Raw genomic sequence first — 22842 nt, 5'->3', positions numbered from 1 at the left:
ATATTTAAATATAACATACCGCAATGTAAAGGGGAGATATTCTTCTTCAAAAATAAGTCAGAATTGTTTCGAAAAAAACAACGAAACATAAGCTATGGTAAAGATAAATGCGTCTAAGTGATGGATTGCATATACCGAACATGGTGCCGTATTAGTCATTTTAATTGGAGCGTATGGTTTATATTTTTGCCATAAGCGGGCAAGAATATAACTCATATACCCCATGGCTGTAATTTCCGTTAAGACTGGCCATACTTTGTGTTAAGGCAATAAATATATTTGCCATTTTAATTTAATTTCCTTTTTTTTTAATTCCTTTAAATTTTAATTTCCTTGCCGGAAAACTGTTCCCCATAAATCAGCATGGGATTAAGTATGAATTCTCTGCTTAATCAATTTTAATGTTTATGTCATGTTGCAAGTTATAAAACAAAGTCTTAAAATTAAGACATAAATAAAAAGAAAATCAAAATTTTCCAAATGGCAATGCAGGGAAGAAAACTTCTGGCAGATGGCGTTAAGCGAAGGCAAACAATGTGATGATTGGTTAATTGGCTTTTGGCTGTTATTTTTTTATAATGCCATGAAAATAAAATTTATGCCGCCAACATAAAACACTGGCAATTCCTAAATGAGCATAAAAAAACTTTGCTGATTGCCAGCCATAAAGCATGCCGTTCCATATCCCTTTAATAACCCCATCTTTCCACTAAGTCCTGGCAATGTGATTAATAAAAATTCTGGCTTTTATTTCATAACTTGCCTAAAGTATTTGCAAGATAACTCATGGAGGAGAAAATAAGTTCTTAAACCAAGGAAAATTTTGTTCCAAACTATTTGTATGCCAACCCAAGCAAACAAGTTAAGCTTTTTAGAAAATATTTCATTTTAGCTGCCATTTCTGGAAACTTGGGAAAATTCCACTGCAGAAATTATGCGGTGCTGGTTGGCCATAAAAACTGCAATGTAATTACAAAACTCTAATAATCCATAGTTGTAAAATGAAGAGAAACACAATAAAAACCCGGAATCAAATGGAAGCGGGAGAGAGAGAGAGGGAGGTAGCACCAACAGGACACAAGCATACAAATTTTCTTCCATTCAAGGATAATTTCTAACATCATCATCACGGCCATATGCCGTAGATCATAAATAAACCGTTAAAAAAGAAAAGCGCAGAGAGGGAGAGAGAGAGAGAGAGAGCGGCCACATTAAATTGTTGCCAAGTTTATCCTGCAACCATGAAATGGCAAATGCTAAACTATGCAGCGCTTCATCCGTTTCCCCGGCAAAGTAACATAAATTAAAATGTTGTAGTTGATGGTGTTGCCAACAAGTGTCTGCTTCCGAAATGTAATCATAAAAAATGAAGAAAATTCAAAGTCATATTAATGCAGAGCAAAAAAAAAAGGGGAACGAAGAGTAAGGTATCGGTGGAGCGATGGAGGAAAGGAAGCCCATGATGCCATCATCATCAGCAGCCAAGGAAACAATTACGAACATAACTTGTAACACAAGTTTGTTCCTTCATTCGTTCGTTGTCAGGCAGGCAGTCCGTCAGTCAGCCATTGTATCCGCTGATGAAACCAAACAGCCAACCAACCCAGCAACAATAGCCTAAGGCAGAAGCGCAAGCAAAAAAAAAAACGATAAACAGCAACATACGGATGCATGAATTAGAAATGAAATAAAAGGATATAGTGTGGGCGAGGAGCAACAGCAGCAGCAAAATAAAAAAAGCCGAAGCTAATAGCTACAAGTATGGAAATAAAATAAACACACAGAAATATATAAAAAAATATGCTGGGTTTTAAGAATTTAAAAATTGCCTCCCCGTTTTTTTTTTTTTTTTTTGTTTATCTCTTCAAAGGAAGATGTGAAGGATTAAAATAAAAAAAGAAATGAAAGAAATCAAGAAAAGAAATATGGTAACCATAACAAATAATAATAGCGGCATAAACAAGATAAGTTAGCAATTAAGAAGGATTATTCGAAGGAGAACAAACGCAAAAGGCAAAGCGTGTTGATAAAGAGATAAACATGGGTTTCATTTAAATTTTTTAAAAGGACCAACAGAGATGTGATTTTTCCATAAAATATTTCTTTTAAGAAAGTACTTCCTACAATCCTACATTGAAAGGACCACCACAATTAAAAAAATTGAATTAACCAGAGATAAAATTGAATTAGTAGCTTCGACAGGAAATATGGAACTATTGCCGTCTCCCTAGATATCGCCAGGGCTTTTGGCTCTGCCTGGCACCATGGAATTTTATATAAATTGCAATCGTTTGGCTTTGACACTCAGTACGGTAGAATAATCGCTAGTTTTCTCAGACATTGATTCTTCAGGATACAAGAAAGAGCAACTCTATAGCCGCCACCCGGTGTGGGCAGAGGCTTATCAAGGTTCCATAATTGATCCGATGTTATATAACATATTTTCCTGCGACATACGGGCTCATTTGGTCCCTCCAAAACCCATGCCTTAATGACCTTTAGTAACTTTGTTTGCAAAGGCTTCGACAGGATGTACAGAACTATTGCCGTCTCCCCAGATATTGCCGGGGCTTCTGACTCTGTCTGGCACAATGGAATTTTATATAAATTTGCAATCGTTTGGCTTTAACAATCAATCCCGTAGTATGGTCGCTAGTTTTCGATTCTTCAGGATAAAAGTGACAGAGCGTCTCTCTAGTCGCCACCTGCTGTTGGCAGAGGTTTCTCGAGTTTCCCTCATCTCGTCCATCCAAGACTCAAACCCTAATGGCTTTTTGCAGCTTTGATGGCAAAGGCTTCGACAGGATGTACAGAACTATAGCCTTCATTTTTTACGTCTGATTTCCCAACGACCCATGCCTTAACGGCTTTTAGTAGCTTCGTTGACAAAGGCTTTGAAGAACTTAAACCGCCTCCCTAGATATCGCCAGGTCGTTTGACTCCATCTTTCACGATGGAATTTCATGTGAGTTCCAATCGTTTGGCTTTGACAGTCAATGCTGTAGAATGGTCGCTAGTTTGCTTAGGGATCCATTCTTCAGGATTAAAGTGGGTGAGCGGCTCTTTAGCTGCCGCCTGGTGTTGGTATGGGTTCCGCAAGTTTGCCCCCTTGGTCATATGTTATTTTCTTGTGACATCCCAGCTCAGGCGGTTTCCTCCTGTCTTATGTCGATGATGTCCTATTAGTATTTTCTTGTTTGGGTGAATAGGCGCGCTAACGAGTACCTCGATGCCCTGCATTTATGCTTCGTTAGATGTCGCCTAAGGCTGTATGTGGAGTAATTTTTTGCTACGTCCTGTCTAGGGCCAAAGGTCTGTATTTCGGTTACAGAGAATATTTGAGGCTGAGCGTGGTCTTTCCTACGATGTTAAACTCTTGATGTACAGGCAGATTATCAAATGGCGCCTAAAGTTTAAGTTGCTTGATCGGTCGGGAACAGTGTTCCTCAATTTTAGAAGGTTTCAGCCGGTTCTGAATAAAGGATTGGAGCAGATTCATGTCTCATGAGATACTTAAGGGTAATATTTCAGGAGAGGCTCAATCGCATTCGTCATATAGACTACGTACGATACAGTCGAATCTTGAGGATGATGGGTGGTCTTTCCTACGATGTCAAAGTCTTGATCTGCCGGCAGATGATCAAATGGCGCCTAAATATGATTTTAGGGAAATGTGCTATGGCTTTGCTTGGCCGGTAGGGAATAGTGTTCCCCAATTTTTGGAGGTTATTGCCGGTTCTGAAGATAGGTTCGGAGCAAGTTCCTGTCTCGGCTATGGCCTTGCTTGGTCGTTTGGGAATATGATTCCACAATTTTAGCCACAATTGTAGCCGGTTCTGAAGATAGACTCGGAGATGCTTAGGTTTAGTATTTTAGGAGAGGTTCGATGATCAGATGACTCGGAACAAGTTCCTGTCTCGGCTAAAATGAGATATATAGGGGGATATAGACTAGGACCTTAGGGCCTCCTTTGATGTTAAACTCCTGACTGGCATATGATCAGATGGCGTCTAAAGTTGAATATAGGGAAATGTGGCTTGGTCGGTAGGGAATAGTTTCTCAATTGTTAGAAGATTTCAGGCGGTTCTGAAGATAGACTCGGAGCAGGTTCCTGTCTCCGGATAAAATCAGATACTTAGGGGTTATATTTCAGGAGAAGTTCGATAGTATTCATCATATAGACTACGTCCTGCGGCCGTAAGTCTGCATTTGGGATATTGTTTAATATTAAGGATGGGGAAGGTCTTTCTCACGATGCTAAACTCTTGATCTTCCAGATGATCAGATCTAGGCAGTTGATCAGATGGCAACTAAAGTTGAATATAGGGAAATGTTATGCTACGGCCTTGTTTGGCGATCGGAAAGGGTGTTCCTCTGTTTTATGAGGTTATAGCCGGGTATAAAGATAGGATTCAGATATACTACGTCCTGCTGCCAAAAGTCTGTATTTCGGATATTGTCAAATGTTGAGGACAATCTTTGGCTCCTGATCTACCGACAGATTCTTAATATACCAAAGCTGACTATAGGTATATATAGCTTCCCCGTCTGTTTTGACATTTCGTATCACCAGATGGAAAGGCTTAGCTTTTGGGAAAGAAAAATACTTTCCAAAGGGCAGATGGCTCTTACAGATCCCATTCTTTTAGGTCGATTTACGATAGGGCGCAAATATATAGGATAGACGTCTTAATGACAAAGATTGGACTGGTATTTTAAGACTGATGCCAGTTCATAGATAATAGCATCGTTGAGGTTACAATAAGATGCTTTAAGTCTTTTCCAGGCTAAGCGAGCTGGGCCTACTTCCGGTGATAAGGGTCTTCTATTTTTCATAGGAAATTTTTAGCCACGGATTGGAATAGCCTGGTGTACAATACCGACCTGCTCACTTAAGTTGGTTTAAGTAGTTTAAAGTGTATTGTAAATATTTCGATTAATTTTATTATTTGGTTTTGAAAATTTTCAAATTTTAATAATTCTAGCCATAATAATTATATTTTGTGTCTAGAGTACAGACAGCTATATTGTGTAAATGTGGATTGTTACGGATCCACAGAGTTGTGGATTTAAAAAATATATAACATAGATTCCAATATATTTTATACAAATACGAAAGATATAAAGTTAAAAATAACCACACCAAAATGTTTATTTAAAACAATAATAATTATTGAGCTATAAAAAATTTAAACAGACATATTTTAAAAAAAAAAAAATTTGGAAATAATTTCAAATTTTCTATTTTTTGTTTAAATAAATATTTCCTATACAAAATATTTTCAAAAACTTCTTGGCACCAAAAAAATAAAAGAAAACTATCCAACAACAAGTATCTGAAAATTTGTAATCGTTTGGCAAAAAATTCCTCTAAATTTTTTAAAATTTTCATTTAGATTTTAAAATTTGCATTGTAAAGATAAATACAAAATCTCTAAAAAGAATTTTAATATAAAACACAGTACTTGACAGAAAACATTGAGAAATTTAATTGTAAGTTTAGATTTTTAAAATTTCTATTTATTTTTTACATTAAATACTTCCTAACCAAAATCCAATTTAAAAAAATTATTGGCAAAAAATAAATAAATAAAAATTTTCTTTACCACAAAAAAAATCAATTAATTTTTAAATTTACAAAATTTACATTTAGATTTTCAAACTTGAATTAAAAAAAACTATACTCTTTAATAAAAATTTAAAAACTTTTATAATTTTTTTTTAACTTAAATTTACATTTAGATTTTAAAAATTAAAAAAAAAATCATTTCAATACTATTTACACAACTTTTTTTTATTTTCCAAAATATATCGAAAAAAAATCAAAATTTAAGAAAAAAATCTTCTTCTTCTACTCACATAACCAGTTCATGCGCTCCGTGTACTCGACTTTACGCTTCAGATCCTTGACCAAAGCCTTAAAGTCTTCGTCATTGAAGTGGCACTGTATTATCGTGTTGTTCAGCTGGACAATGCTGTACTCGTTGTTGCCATTCAGTTGACCACCGCCAATGCTACTGCCGCCGCAACCACCACCGAGACCACCACCACCTCCACCCATCGATGTGCCAGTGCCGGCTGTGGTCATTGAGCCATTGCCACCAACCGATGACACCCCAGTTGTGTTGCTCCTCAAATCCCCGCTGCCATAGAGGGCCGGATTACTGTTGCCGAGGGTGGCATCAACATTGCCACAGGATTTGCTCAGTATCAGGGTCTGGCGATTGGCTATAGAATTGGCCGCCAGCAGATGATCTCCGGCCCCGCCGCAGCTGCCACGATGCAGGGGGAATTTGGTACAGTTGTTGTTTTTAAGCGTTATTTGCAGCTGATTACTCAACGGCTGGGCCGGATGGGGGGTACAGTCACTGGCCCGGCGTCTACGTAGATTTTCCTCTCCTCCCGCAATGGGTTGCAGGAATATTGAACTGTTACGTTGCTGCTGCTGACTAGAACTTGTGATGTTTGCATTGTAAATGTGATTGCCTTTGGTGAGTCTTTCCACGCTGCCTGCATCGGTGTTGGCGGTACTACCTCCAACTCCCCCACCACCGCCCCCCTCATCCTCGTTGTCTAATTGCAGTAAACGCTCAACACTGCTACTCGCCGTCTTACTGCTCATTATGATTAAATGATTGAGCGGTTTCTTAACCGGCTGCTGCTGCTGCGTTGTTCCACCTCCCGCACTGCTACGTCGGCTACGTCTTCTCCGTATCAAAGTTACTTTGTTCCGTCTATCCTCATACAGCTGGACCAGCAAGTCTTCCAACAGCAGCAGAGAAGGTGAGGCCGTAATCGAGGTGGACGATTTACGCCTAACCGTACCCGTTACCGAATCGTCCTCAAACGAACTTTCCGTCTGCGGCTGACCACTGTAACTGCTGGCCGAGTTCAGGCTACGCACGGAGGGTGTATCCGAGGGTCGGGGCTTTGCCGTCTCAGCCCTGCTCAGTTCACGCTCGGGATCAACAATCGAATGTTTCAAAATAATGTCCTGCAAGAGACGTCTCTGTTTGGCGGGGGTGTAGGGATTCACCAGCTTAAAATCGGCATAGATGCGGGCCAAAAATCTTACCCGCGAAGCAATGTAACCGATCTTTCGTAGGATCCTAACATCGGAGTTGGTGTGACGATGATGACGACGGGCAGTGGTCGCTGCGGCGGAGCGTTGACGTCTCGCGCAAGGGCCTCCAACACCCGTTGTCGTCAGACCAACGGCAGCCGCTGTGGTCGATGACGATGAGGTCGATGTGGTGCTGGTGGTGGAGGGTCGTGAACGAACTTCGTATTCTGAGTCACTGCTCGATTCGGAGGGACAACTAAAGCCGTCCTCTTCGTCGTCTTCTACGGTGGCCGAGCTATGGACATGTGTGGGTGGGACGTTGCTCGTGGCTGTTGTTGTAGCAGTTGTTGTTGTTGTGGTGGTGCCAGTTGTACTTGTCGCGTTCGTGTTACTTGGGTGACCCTGAGTTGTGAGGCTAGCGCTAGCAGTCGTTGTCGCTCTATCCGAGGAGACTGGATCAGCGACGTTCGTTGTTGGCGGTGGCTGAGGGCTGCTACGGCAGCTGCTGTCCTTGTACATTTATGTGTGTTAGTCCAACGTTAGCCAGTGACCACTTGCTGTCCGCGGATGTGTGGGCGTTTTTTTGGCGTGGCAAAACCAGCTGCAACGAGGCGTAGGCGTTTATTTGCCAGCATTAGAGCATGCTAAGCGGCGGACACACACAAGCACACATACATAGAGGGGGGAATCAATGTTGGTGTAATCTGGAAAGCAAAGTAGAGAAGAGAAATTATAAATTAAATTTCAATAACTTTTTGAAAAAAATATTCGAAAAACATTTTGAAAAAAATACAAGGGCCAAAGCAGCCAAAGATTTAAAAAAATATTTTTTTAAAGACCTACAAAAAATATTTAAAAAAAATATTTAAAGAGCCGAAATAATAGGGAATTAGGAGTTTTTACGAACAATTAGGAATTAAAAATAATTAATTTTTTTAAAAACTTGTTTCAAAAAAAAATATATAATTATATAATTTAAAGAAAAATCCACTTTGCCAAGAATTTTTAAAATATTTTTATTTTAAATGGCCCCAGACTTAAGCAATCACTATTTAAAAAAATATATATATAATAATTTTAAAATATTTTTTTTAAATTCTTGGCAAAGTGGATTTTTTTAAGTTATTTTTTCAAAATATTTTTTTTTAAATTTAATTTTCAAATACTTTTTTTTATATATTTCGAAGGATTATTGCCATGAGGATTTTAATAAAAATATTTTAAGGACGTTTAGAAGTGCGAATTATTTTTATGAAAATATGTTTCAAAAGAGTTGGCAATGAAAAATTAGAATTTATTTATTTTTTTATACAATATTTTTAAAAATTAGTTCCAGAATGATTTTTTTTAAATTGTTTTTTTTTTATTTTTCAAAATTATTTTAAAAAAAAAAAATAAATTTTGGCAATGTGGATTTTTTTTTTTTTTTTTTTTTTTTTTTGAAGTCATTTGTTTCAAATTTTTTTTTTAAATTCCAATTTTTTTAAAAAAAAAATCCTAATTATTCCTTTGTCAAATCTTTTGAAAATATTTTTTTTTAAATTAAGGGTGAGATGAAAAAACTGAACCAATTTCAGACTGCTGTCATTTCTAAGCCACTCGTCCGACAGCTTTTAAAATTATTCCAGTGATAGCTCAGTATATTGTTTACAAGCGTCCGAAAGCATTTTGGTGAGAATTTTCCAGAAAAAAAGTTATTCGTGATCGAATTCAAGCGGGATAGTGTGGTTTCTTTATATTTGGCTGGAAAACCACAAGTGGCTATCGTTGGAGCACTCACGGAAATGGACGGAAGAAAACAGCAACATCAGCAGAAATGCTTCGAAAAGTAGAGAAGCGACTTGATCGAAGCCCGCATCGAAGTGGCCATAAAATGGCTCGTGAGCTGAACATATCGCAATTTTCCATTCGGCAAATATTGAAAAATGAGCTAGGGGTCGAGCCATTGAAATTCCAAAAAGTGCAAGAACTTACATCGCAACAGAAACGGAAAGAAAATAGATTCAAAAGAGCTAAAGAGTTGCTTCGCTTGGCCGAAAGTGGTGAATTTGGCGAATTTGGTTTTCTCCGATGAGAAAACATTCGTTGTCCATGCCAAAGAGGTCAGCTGAAAATATGCACTTTCGGTTGGCCACCAGAACTCAAGCCATACCAAGGCCATGGTGATGGTGTGGGCCGCCATAACTGCCGATGATCGCTCTCCGCTTGTATTAATCGACCCCGACATCAGAATAAATGCCGAATATTATCGCGAAAATATTCTGGGGGGTGTTTTAAAGCCTTGGACAGGCAAATATTTTGGCCGCAGACCTCGGACATTCCAACAGGACTCAGCACGAGTAACCACCCAAGAATGGTTACAAAATGAGGTTCCTCTCTTCATTTTAAGCGCACAATGGCCACCCAAAATCTCCGGATCCGTGGGACTAGTGTGTCTGGAGCATTTTGGAAAGCAAGGTTGTCGTCATAACTGCGGATGGTCGTTCTCCGCTGATATTAATCGACCCTAGCATCAGAATAAATGCCGAATATAATGGCGAAAATATTCTGGAGGGTGCAGACCTTGGACATTCCAACAGGACTCAGCACGCTCCACCCAAGAATTGTTACAAAATGAGCTTCCTCGCTTCATTTCCAGCGCACAATGGCCACCAAAATCTCCGGATACCAATCCGTTGGACTAATGTGTCTGGAGTATTTTGGAAAGCAAGGTTGGTACTAAAAAAAAAAAGTGTCGATGACCTCAAGCAAGCGCTTCGCCGGGAATGGGCCAAAATACCGCAGAGCGACATTCTGGCCGAGTGTGACGGTTTCATTGGCCATTTGAAGGCCATAATTCGTGCCAAAGGTGACCACTCCGAACAAATCTAAACTTATTCTAAAATTTGATGCTATTTCCGACATTTTTTGATTTCATTCAATAAAATTTAAAAAAAAATGTAAAAAATTATAGCTTTTGACTTTGTTGCAGTTTTTTTATTTCACCCTGTATTTATTATTATTATTATTATTATTATTATTATTATTATTATTATTATTATTATTATTATTATTATTATTATTATTATTATTATTATTATTATTATTATTATTATTATTATTATTATTATTATTATTATTATTATTATTATTATTATTAATATTATTATTATTATTATTATTATTAATATTATTATTATTATTATTATTATTATTATTATTATTATTATTATTATTATTATTATTATCATTATTATTATTATTTTTATTATTTTTTTTTTTTTTGGGTGGGAGAAATTTTTAACATTAGTCCAAAATTTATTTATTTTTTTTAAATCCTAATTTATCCTTTAAAACATATTTTGAAACATTTTATTTTGTTAAAAGAACCTCCCAAACATCTTCGAAATATTACTTATATTAAAATCCCCATAGCCACAACCCTTGAAAAGTAGTTTTAATAAAAATCCCTCTCCCCTGATTGCCATGCAAAAAATATTCTCTTTTTTCCTATCTCCCCCCATCTCCAGAGTTTCCCAATTGAATTATAATATCGATGAACATGTGCGCGGCAAGTGACAAGTCGCGTGACTTTTTCCTTTTAATTTATAAATATGCATGATGCCATGAGGCTCTGACAGAAAAAAATATATATATGCTGCAGATTTTTTCACTCAATTAATTATTTGGGTTCTTTTTTTTCCTTTTTTTGTTTTTCATTCTTCTCAGGAAATGGCCACAATATCTGTTGCGTATTCAAATGAGTGCGTAATTAGTTGCAACCACATCAAGTGATGATTGAATAGAAATTTGCATATTGGCCAAAGGCACAATTCCAATACCAATTCCCATGCCGACGATGATGAGGTGAATGTGGATGTGGATATGAATGTGGGGTCGGTTGTCCATGATTCGCTGGTGCAGTGCTAATTGATTTATTAGCCACAAAACATTGCAGCAAATATTGATTGGGGGGGCCCCAAAAATGCATTTGCATAGGTAACACTGAGCCACACAACCAATTTTTGTGGCTCTCGCCATATGAGTTGCTGTTGCTGTTGTTGTTTTTGTTTATTTTCCACCAATTTTCCTGGGCTTTTTAATTATATGCCCCACGTCGCCTTGCAGCTTGCAGTAAACCAAAAGAAAAAACACAAATATTATTATTGGCCAGAATCGGGAGAAACAAAAACAACAACTGTAGCAGAAAATCATCAAATCAAAAGGCCAACAATTTCCCAAAAAAAAAAACAACAACAACAACAACAATAAAAAATTATTATGCATGAAAGCTTGACTGGCCCATAATCGCCAACCCTAATTATGGTAATTTGCTGGAAAATATAATCCAAATGAAAATCAATTTCATTCGATTTAGCAAACAAATGTGGAAAGTGAATTTGATCGGAAGTGGAAGAGAGAGGGGGTTAGCTGAAAAAAAAGGATAAAAATAATAACTTATAATATGAGCCATTTCATCATTCCTTGACCGGAATGATTCAATAAAAAATGCCAAAAAAAAACACGCTTTCAAATTGCCCTTGGAAAAAATCTAAACAAGTTCGCATTTTTTATAAACAATAACTTTTCATAATTAAAAAAAAAATTAATTTTTTTCGAAGGATATTTTTCAAGTTTAAGGTCCTTTGAAAAACATCCAACCAAAATTTAGAAAACATTTTTTAACGACTATTAGGCTATTACACTGTGCGGCAATATTCGGGTTATGATCTGGAGGTGGGAAATTTCTAATTTCTAATTAATTTGGCCGTAATTTGGTTTCTAAGAGGGTAGAAAACATCGTCGCAGAAAAATTCTTATGTAGATCAATGTTTCGCCCATATAAAGGTACCTCTTGATTTTACCTATTTCGGAGGTCTTGTTGTGCCATTTTTTTGCAACAAACTTGAAATTTTTTTTCAAAAATTTTTTATGAAAATCCTCTGCCATATCTTAACAACAGCGGTATGTATATCAAATTTAAGGTCTATATCTTCACTCAATACCAAATTTAGTACCATATCTCAGATCCAGATACCAAAAAGAACCCTCATTATCAAATTTCAGGCTTTTAACTCAATCAGGGCTGTCATAGAAACCAATTTTGTCACTATTGGTTTTAAAAACGACAAGAAAACATGCTTTGGTGTCATAAAAATCAATGTTATGGGTTTTATTTTCGAATTAGGATTTTATCGGTTTTGGTTGGAAATAAACCAAGTTGCTTAGAGCTGTCACTTTTCATTTGCTTTGGATTTTTTTAAAAAAATTTAAAGGATATTCAAAGGACTAAAAATGTGGATTTTTTAAACAATTTCTAAAGGACTAGAAACTTGGATTTTTTAAAGAATTTTTAAAGGACATTTAAAGGACAATAAACGTGGATTTATAGACGTGGACTATAGACGTGGATTTTTTGAAGAATATTTAAAGGACTATAGACGTGGATTTTTTAAAGGATATTTAAAGGACCATAAACGTGGATTTTTTAAAGGATATTTAAAGGACCATAAACGTGGATTTTTTAAAGGATATTTAAAGGACTATAGACGTGGATTTTTTAAAGAATTTTTAAAGGACCATAAACGTGGATTTTTTAAAGGATATTTAAAGGACTATAGACGTGGATTTTTTAAAGAATTTTTAAAGGACCATAAACGTGGATTTTTTAAAGGATATTTAAAGGACCATAAACGTGGATTTTTTAAAGGATATTTAAAGGACCATAAACGTGGATTTTTTAAAGGATATTTAAAGGACCATAAACGTGGATTTTTTAAAGGATATTTAAAGGACCATAAACGTGGATTTTTTAAAGGATATTTAAAGGACCATAAACGTGGATTTTTTAAAGGATATTTAAAGGACCATAAACGTGGATTTTTTAAAGGATATTTAAAGGACCATAAACGTGGATTTTTTAAAGGATATTTAAAGGACCATAAACGTGGATTTTTTAAAGGATATTTAAAGGACCATAAACGTGGATTTTTTAAAGGATATTTAAAGGACCATAAACGTGGATTTTTTAAAGGATATTTAAAGGACCATAAACGTGGATTTTTTAAAGGATATTTAAAGGACCATAAACGTGGATTTTTTAAAGGATATTTAAAGGACCATAAACGTGGATTTTTTAAAGGATATTTAAAGGACCACAAACGTGGATTTTTTAAAGGATATTTAAAGGACCATAAACGTGGATTTTTTAAAGGATATTTAAAGGACCATAAACGTGGATTTTTTAAAGGATATTTAAAGGACCATAAACGTGGATTTTTTAAAGGATATTTAAAGGACCATAAACGTGGATTTTTTAAAGGATATTTAAAGGACCATAAACGTGGATTTTTTAAAGGATATTTAAAGGACCATAAACGTGGATTTTTTAAAGGATATTTAAAGGACCATAAACGTGGATTTTTTAAAGGATATTTAAAGGACCATAAACGTGGATTTTTTAAAGGATATTTAAAGGACCATAAACGTGGATTTTTAAAGGATATTTAAAGGACCATAAACGTGGATTTTTTAAAGGATATTTAAAGGACCATAAACGTGGATTTTTTAAAGGATATTTAAAGGACCATAAACGTGGATTTTTCAAAGGATATTTAAAGGACCATAAACGTGGATTTTTTAAAGGATATTTAAAGGACCATAAACGTGGATTTTTTAAAGGATATTTAAAGGACCATAAACGTGGATTTTTTAAAGGATATTTAAAGGACCATAAACGTGGATTTTTTAAAGGATATTTAAAGGACCATAAATGTGGATTTTTTAAAGGATATTTTAAAATTTTCCACTGTTCTGTCCTTCCTCCCTTGATCCTCTTTTTATAATTTAAAAAATGCATCCTCTTTATTTATCTATACAATTCTTCCCCTCAGGCTTTTCGTCCGTAATAAATATATTTAATTGTTTTTAATTGCCATATATCATGAAACAATATCAATTTATTACCTCGGGTTTTTATTCCAACGAAAAAAAGTTCCTCCCATATTTATTTATGAATTTCCATATTTTTTTCACAAAAAAAAAATAAATAATAAAAATATAAAACCCCTTACAAATTAATATTCTTTTGTGTAAATTTGTAATAATTTTTCAATGCAACAAAAAACCGAGGCCACATTTAATAGATTCTGTCCATTTCATTCATGTCAAAGTATGACCTGGAAAAAAACCGAGCATAAATCCATCCATCAAACATTGGACCAGACAATTGAAAACTGACACAGAGTGGAATTGAACAAAAACCAAGGCTTGCACGGATAAATGAGCGTGACCACCAAAAAAAAAAACTCCCATCTGTTGTCCGGTGATAAATAATTCCGGGCGGCCGTGTCGAGTGAGAGAAAAAGAGTAGCATTAATGGAATCCTAGGAAAAAATATAAGCTTTTAAACTTTGCCCCTCACACACATACACACACACATATGTAAACATTAAGAGATTAATTTTGCAATAAATGGATACCCAGAAATGTTGGGAGAGTTCAGAGTGCTTCAAAGGATGTGCAGAGGCAAAATCAAGAATTTTTTTAAAAAAGGATCATTTCAAGGACTGTGTAAAATAGTTTATTTTCTTAATTTTTAAGGACACTATCGTTCATTTTTTTTCAAGTCCGATTTAATTTATTTTATTAATTGGCCGTAATTTGGTTTCTAAGAGATTAGAAAACATCGTCGCAGAAAAATTCTTATGTAGATCAATGTTTCGCCCATATAAAGGTACCTCTTGATTTTACCTATTTCGGAGGTCTTGTTGTGACATTTTTTGCAACCAACTTGAATTTTTTGCAGAAAATCAAGGCCTACATAAGGATACACATATCTCAAATCAAGGATTTTTTTTAATTTTTCCAGGACTAATAGGCTTTTCAAGAAAATATTCAGATTTTTGGATTTTTAAGAGAAGTTCCATTTTTTATAATCACCACCACACATAATATGGAGGATATATTTAGTTCGTTCTTCCCATTTATCCCAGTTCTTTAGAGTCAAGCCTAATTGAGATAGGAATCTAAAAATTTTACACATAACTGTATTTTTTATGCAGGCAGGTCAAGGTCGAAGATGGGCTATACAGGTCAACGATATCGTATAGTCCCCATATAATGGTACCCCGCCAATATTCGGTATTTTGATGATTGTAACCAAATTTTTCAAAATTCTACACATGGAGTTCTTTCTCGTTACTTTACCGCCTTTCAAAGGACCAAGGGATCAATAGACGAAGAATTTTTAAAGGATATTTTTTCAAATGGCCTACAGTTGGATCTTATATGAATATTTTTTCAGGGCAACTACAGACTAACAACTGTGGATTTTTCCCAATTATATATGAGGATATACTTCAAAGGACCAAAAGTTTTAATATTTTAAAGAGATTTTTCAAAGGATCAACATCCAACAAAAAATGGTGGATATTTGAGAACTTATCTTTCCCATAATCATGGATTTTTAATGATAGATTCCAAGGGACAGACTGTCGAATAATTTCGGAGGACTATTATCAAGGACTTTTTTAAAGGGACCTCTGGGTAAAAATTCTCAAAATTTTAAGTCATATTATATATTAAGATAGGAATCTAAAATGTTTGCACAGATAAGTATTTTAAATGCAGGCAGGTTAAGGTCGAAAATGGGCTATACAGGTCCACGATATCGTATAGTCTCCATATAATGGTACCCCGCCGATATTCGGTATTTTGATATATGATTGTAACCAAATTTTTCAATGGATTTATCTGAAATTCTACACAAGGACTTCTTTGTCGGTACTTTACCGCCTTTCAAAGGATCAAGAGATCAATAGACGAAGGATTTTTAAAGGATATTTTTCAAATGGCCTACAGGTGGATCTTATATGAATATTTTTCAGGGAAGCTACAGACTAACAACTGTGGATTTTTCCCAATTATTTATGAGGATATACTTCAAAGGACCAAACAGTTTAAATAACTTATATTTTAAGGATATTTTTCAAAGGATCAACATCCAAAAAATAATGGTGGATATTTGAGAACTTATCTTTCCCAAAATCATGGATTTTTAATGATAGATTCCAAGGGACAGACTGTCGAATAATTTCGGAGGAATATTATCAAGGACTTTTTTAAAGGGACCTCTGGGTAAAAATTCTCAAAATTTTAAGTCATATTATATATTAAGATAGGAATCTAAAATTTTTACACAGACCACAATATCGTATAGCCCCCCTCTAGCGGTACCCCCCCCCAATAGTCGGTATTTTGATGATTTTAGCCACTTTTTTCAGTGGAAAATTCTACACAAGGAGTCCTTTGTAGTATTTGAATGTGGACAAGTATAGCCCCCCTCTAGCGGTACCCCCCCCCCCCAATATTCGGTATTTTGATGATTTTAGCCACTTTTTTCAGTGGAAAATTCTACACAAGGAGTCCTTTGTCGGTATTTTACCGCCTGTATTTGAATTTTTTATATAGGTCCGCGATATCATATATCCCCCATATAAGCGGTACCTCCCGATATTCGGTATTTTGATCATTGTAACCATTTTTTTTTTCAAAGGAATTGTTTGAAATTCTACACAAGGATTTCCTTTTGAGTACTTTATCCCCGGGGAGAGAATTGTCTATATAGGTTCACGATATCGTCAAGTCCCCACCATAAAACCGTACTCACCCAATATTCGGTAATTTTGATAATTTTAGCAAATTTTTTTAGAGGAATTATTTCAAACCTATGAAGGTAAATTTCTTATGCAGGTCCACGTCTTCGTATAGCCCCCATGTAGCGGTTTTCACTTAAGTGGTATTTTTTTGGTATCTTTTTTGAAAATTTACAAAATGGCTTTCAAAATGGTGGAGGGTATTAAAAGTTCGGATCTACTTTTTTACTTTTTTTTTTAATTTTCAGAATATCAAAGGGATATATAAGCTCGGACTTTTGATAATTTTTTTTGCTTCCACTTAAGTCTTTTTGGCATTTCATCACAGCAAATGCCCACATTTTTGGCATACTCATAAATGTATTTTTCTCCCAATCCTCTGTTGCTGCTGTTGTTGGTTATTTTTTTTTTTTCTTTTTTTTCAAAACCAATTGTCAACACCAACTGTCATCGGCATTATTCGTTGTCAATGCTTTGGGTGATCAATAAAAATTTGCAAAATACAATTTTCACAATAGACAGACAGACGTACAACCCGACCGCCACCCTGTCCAAATGGACGAACCCAGTCCCCAGTCACGATGCCAGTGACCAACTGACTGGCAAATATCCGGAGTGAAAATGCGGTCAGGATTCTGTTAGTCGGTTATTCACTTTATCAACAGCATTGCCATATTGCTGTTCGATGGACAAATCTGATGATGACTGACAGGCTGATCGACAGACACCAACACCAGCACCATTACCATCAGGCTCAGCCTTACATCCCTGGCTAAATGGAATTGCGTTTTAATGGCACCAAATGCCATAGGACAAGTATGTTTCATAAAAATTAAAAACAGAAAACCTGTTGGTCACCAATACATTTACAGAAAGCCGCACATACACACAGATACTGAGCTGGGAGAAAAACATAAAACATGTATGTGTATATGTATATGTGTGTGAGTGCGGTTGTCACCGCAATTTTTGTGAATATGAAAATAAATGCTTTTAGTCGAATGATGATGATGATGATAATGGAAGTGGACACCACCTGGAGGGAGGGTGTGTTGGTGTGGATTTCTGATATCTATGTGATCCAATATTGAATGCATATATACATTTATATATATTTTTTTGTATATGTTGGAAAATATTCATAAAATCCTCGAAAGTCTGAAAGGTTGTGTGCATTCAATTTTGTTTTTCTGTTCATATCCTGGAGCCAGCTTTTGTGAATATAAGTTCGAAATTGTCAATAAATATTTGTGTAAGAAAAAAAAAAAGAAAACCAGAGAGAGAGAGAGGGAGAAAGTCAAAGGTTATGGATGTTTTATAAAAGATAGAATTGTGTTTTTTCAAAGGATATTTTTTCAAGGACCAATATGCCAATAATCGAGAAGAATATTAGGCGTAACTCTAGTTTAGTAAAAACTCTTCGATTTTTCCGAAATTTTTTCCAGAGGCAGATATTTTTACCCTGAAACTATTTTTTTCTTGGAGGAACAACCCGGGACCCCGGATTCACTTACCCGATACAGACAATATGGGAATCGAATCAATATAAAAAGGTATTGAAAGCTTATGAAAAAACCTATCCAACATGTCGTCACATGATGGGGTAATTTATAAACGGTTCGGAAGTTATGGTCGAATTATCGATTTTTTGGACCCGGATTTTTCGAAATCGAAGAATTTTTACTAAACTAGAGTTGTTCTGAATATTGTTGAAAGGATGTTTCGATATTTTCGAAAGTACCCAAAGACCAATAATCCTGAGAATATTTTTCCAAGGACCAGGGGATCAATAGTCGAGGGATTTTTAAAGGATATTTTTTAAATGGCCAAACAGGTGGATCCTATAAGATTATTTTCCTGAGAAATTGCAGACTAACAACTATGGATTTTTCCCAATTATTTTTAAGGATATACCTCAAAGGACCAAAAATTTAAATAATATATATTTTTCAGGATAATTTTCAAAGGATCAACATCCAAAAAAAATGGTGGATATTTAAGGACATATATTTCCAATAATCATGGATTTTTAATGATACTTTCCGAAGGACCAACTGTTGAATAATTTCGGAGGACTATTATCAAGGACTTTTTTTTTTTGAAGGGACCTCTGACAAAAATTCCCAAATTTTAAGTTATATTTTTCTTCAAAGCACCAACAGTTTAAATAATTTATGTTTTTTTTAAGGATATTTTTAAAAGCAACAACATTCAAAAAAATGGTGGATATTTGAGGACATATCTTTCCCATAATCATGGATATTTCTCTGATACTTTCCGATGAACCAACTGTCGAATAATTTCGGAGGACTATTATCAAGGACTTTTTTACAGGGACCTCTGACAAAAGTTCCCAAATTTTAAGTTATATTTTTCTTTAAAGGACCAACAGTCTAAATAATATATATTTTTAAGGATATTTTTCAAAGGATCAACGCCCCCAAAAAATTGGCGTATATTTCAGGATATATATTCCCAATAATCGTGGATTTTTAATCATACATTCCAAAGGATCGACTGTCGAATAATTTCGGAGGACTATTATCAAGGACTATTTTTAAAAAGGACCTCTGACAAAAATTCCCAAATTTAAGTTATATTTTTCTTTAAAGGACCAACAGTCTAAATAATATATATTTTTAAGGATATTTTTCAAAGGATCAACGCCCCCCAAAAATTGGCGAATATTTCAAGATATATATTCCCAATAATCGTGGATTTTTAATGATACATTCCAAAGGACCGACTGTCGAATAATTTCGGAGGACTTTTTTTAAAGGGACCTCTGACAAAAATTCTCAAAATTTTAAGTGATATTTTCAACCTGATAAACGAGTCAATAATTTAGGATTTTCTTAGGATATTTTTAAAGGGCCATCATGAGTTACAAAAATCCAGGAATGGTGGATTTAAAGAAGTGAGCAGTTAAGGACATCTTTAAGGACATTTTTGAAGAGACTGTCTGAAAGTACTGAAATTATTAGCATAGTTTTCAAAGGACCCAGTATTATAATTCCAAAATTTTCAATATCTCTAAGAAATATTTTCTTACAGTTTTCCACGTAAACGTAAATTTTTTTAAATATTTTTTTGAAAGTTTATCGGAAATGTAGATTTCAAAAATTCTTCTCAATTTATCAGTTTTTCAGAGGCGGGCAATTTTTAAAACATTTTTCAGAAATGCAGATTAAAAAAATTATTAAAAAATATTTTTTAAGAAACTATTTCTCGAAATTTTATCAGATGCGTCGTGGATTTGAAGAACTATCAAAAATAATTAATGTTGAGCTCAAAAATATTTTGGTAAAATTTAAAAAATATTTTGGCAACAACTTCAACCTTTCATTCTTTGAAAAAAAATCTCTCCTTAAAGGACTTCCCAAAGAAAATTAGCCTTCTCTCCTCCCTTCCCTGCCCCTCTAAAAGCCTATATTTTTCCTAAATTAAAACTATTTTCCAAAATTTCATGGGAGACGTTGATTTTTTTAAAGTCCTCAAGTCATAGATTTTTTATCTTCTTTTAATACAAACCCTAAATTAGATTTTTTAAAAATATTTTCCAAACATTATCAGAGTCTCCGATTTAAACTGTAAAATAAAAATATTTAACAGTTTAAAAACAGACGCGAACTTTTTTAAAATATTTTTCCGAAGTAAAAACTATTTTCCAAAAGTTCATGACAGAAAAAAAATCGAAATCTATCAAAGATGTGTTTTTTTAATTTTTTTTTTCTATATTTTTTTCAATTTTTCTGAAGATTTAGATTTTTTAGAATCTTTAGAATATTTTCTATTACATTTCTTTTTCCTTGAAATATTTTCGTTTTCAAAAAACATCAATCTTTCATTCTTTGAAAAGAAAATCTCTCCTTAAATTACTTCCCAAACAAAAGTAGCCTTCTCAATGTGGCTGGGGTTGAAATCTGATACAGCGTTCTCCCCCCTCCCCCCTGTTATGAATCCAAAAGCCCATGGCAAAAAAAGGAAGAAATATAATTCTTTTTTTGGATTGCCATTGATTTTTCACCGGACACACACACAAATACACCCACCTACAGCGAATTTCAGAGAAACATCGATGATGATGAGATTACCATGACGGCACACAATCTAATTAAGTAACTTTGTTGGGAACTTCAGTGTCAGGGAGAAATACTCTCCCACACAGAGAGGGTGTGAGAGAGAGAGTGGATGTGGGGGTGAAGGTGATAGCTAGTGAAAGTTGAGCAATTTGCACCTTCGATTTGTAAATGGTAAGGGAAGGCATTACATTGAAGAATTTTTTATTCTGGCTACAACCATGAACCTTGAACCCTGTGGGGGGTGTGATGCGGGCAAAAGTAAGAAAACCCCCAAACCATAAATGCCAGAACAATTTAAACAATTGTTAATTAGTTTTTAGTACAAATAACTTCTCAACCAACTTCCTACCACTCACACTTCCCCTCTCGCTCTCTCACTCTCTCATCACCCTCCCAATCCCAGCCTCTCTTAGGGATTTTCCGCCACAACACCCCACGCCTTCAATTAATAATGAAAAGTATTCAAAGGAATCCACAACCACCGCCAGCGGCTTTTTCCACCGCCTCAGAGACGAAGGTGAGTGAATTAATTGTTGTTGAGGGCTTTAAAGCTTTTATCAGAAAATGGAAGGCCAACCAAAAAAAAAACCTTCAGCCACGCAAAGTAATGCTTAATAACTTTTGATTAAGCTCGAAAGAAAATGTAACTTATTATCATAATCGTCATCATCATCATCCTCATCTACATCATTCAGATTATAATTAACATCGTTATGTTGTTTATAATTTTTCAAATACTTTGTCTTATTTGCTGGGTGGATAAAGAGAGCGAGAGGGAGAGAGAGAAAATGCAGATGGCTTAATGAAAATAAGACAAACAAGACCTAATATTTAATTTCTTTAGGATTTTCCATTCATCCCCCGACAAGTTGGTCGGTCGGTCGGCATAAATCTTTTGTGTTGAGATGTTGTTAATGTTATGGTAACGCATTTATTTTCTTATTTCAGTTGTGGCCATCCAGCAGGGCTTAGCATTCATAAATAATGAGAGAAAGAAAAACAGAGTCCCCTCAAGGAGGACTGAAACAGAGAATTTAAAAATTTAATATAATTTTATGCGGTATTCTAGTAGTTAGGTATAGCAAAAAAATAAGTTTCCCATAAAAAATTGAGAAAAAAAACTGTCTTAAATTTTGACATTTCAGGGAACCTGGGCCAAAATACCTTGTCTACATAGGATCACGTTTTCTTATAGCCCCTATATAATTGTGCCTCCTCATACTCTCTATTTTTTCTATCAGAATTACCAAAAAATCAGTATTTGGATTTCGTAAAGTGTTTTATTTTCAGAATAGAATTTCTATATAGACCAACGTTTTTCTATAGCCCCTCATCATCCTTAAATTCAAAATGGTGGATGGTATAAACTTACTTGATTTCTCACTTTTTTTACTTTTCTAGACTTCTCTGGTCTTTTATGAGCAGAAGTCTTACGAATATCTTCCGGAGACTTTAAAAAACAATTCATCTACTGGCCTTCAGATTCATTAGATTTTTTAAAAATATGTATTTTTCTAATTTTAACTCGTGGGATATTAAAAAAAGACGATAAGATATTAGAACTCTTTTCTAAATATTTTTACAAAGTCAAAACTATTTTCCAAAAGTTCATCAGAGGCGGGGATTTTTTTTTTGTAATTTTCGAAATAAATGGCATGCCTGTATTTTTTTCAAAGTCTTCTAGTGACGTAAAATTTTTATAATTTTTTTTTCAATAAATAATAAAATTCAAATTTTAAAAAATATTTTTCGAAGTTTATCAGAGTCGTGGATTTTCAAAATATAATATGTTTTAATATTTTTCAAAGTCCTCCAGAGACGTAGATTTTTTTTCAATGAAAACAGCCACATGGATTTTTTAAAAATATTTTTTTAACATTTTTTCAAAGACCTCATCCCTGAAGTGGATTTCTTCCCTTTTTCCTATTTTTTCTATTTAACAGAGTCGTGGATTTGTTAATTTTTTTTTTCAAAGAGACGTGGATTTTTTATTTTTTTTTTCAAATTTTTAAGAGTTGTTGATTTTTTTTTTTCAAAGAAACTTGTATTTTTTAAATATTTT

General features: G+C 34.5%; 1 protein-coding gene across 3 annotated transcripts in view; it reads right to left on the bottom strand.

Moving 5' to 3' along the window:
• LOC101893851 (high affinity cGMP-specific 3',5'-cyclic phosphodiesterase 9A) overlaps positions 1 to 22842 on the bottom strand; it is a 259215-nt gene that overhangs the window by 100731 nt on the left and 135642 nt on the right. For all 3 annotated transcript variants that reach the window (XM_059122351.1, XM_059122352.1, XM_059122353.1), the window contains exon 4: positions 5860 to 7767. In XM_059122351.1, the coding sequence (XP_058978334.1) occupies positions 5860 to 7582 (1723 nt within the window). In that variant the 5' untranslated portion in view covers positions 7583 to 7767. The remainder of the gene's footprint in view (positions 1 to 5859; positions 7768 to 22842) is intronic.

This window comes from Musca domestica, unplaced genomic scaffold, assembly GCF_030504385.1.
Source record: "Musca domestica strain aabys unplaced genomic scaffold, Musca_domestica.polishedcontigs.V.1.1 20, whole genome shotgun sequence".
Taxonomy (NCBI): domain Eukaryota; kingdom Metazoa; phylum Arthropoda; class Insecta; order Diptera; family Muscidae; genus Musca; species Musca domestica.
This window is presented reverse-complemented; position numbering and strand designations above follow the sequence as displayed.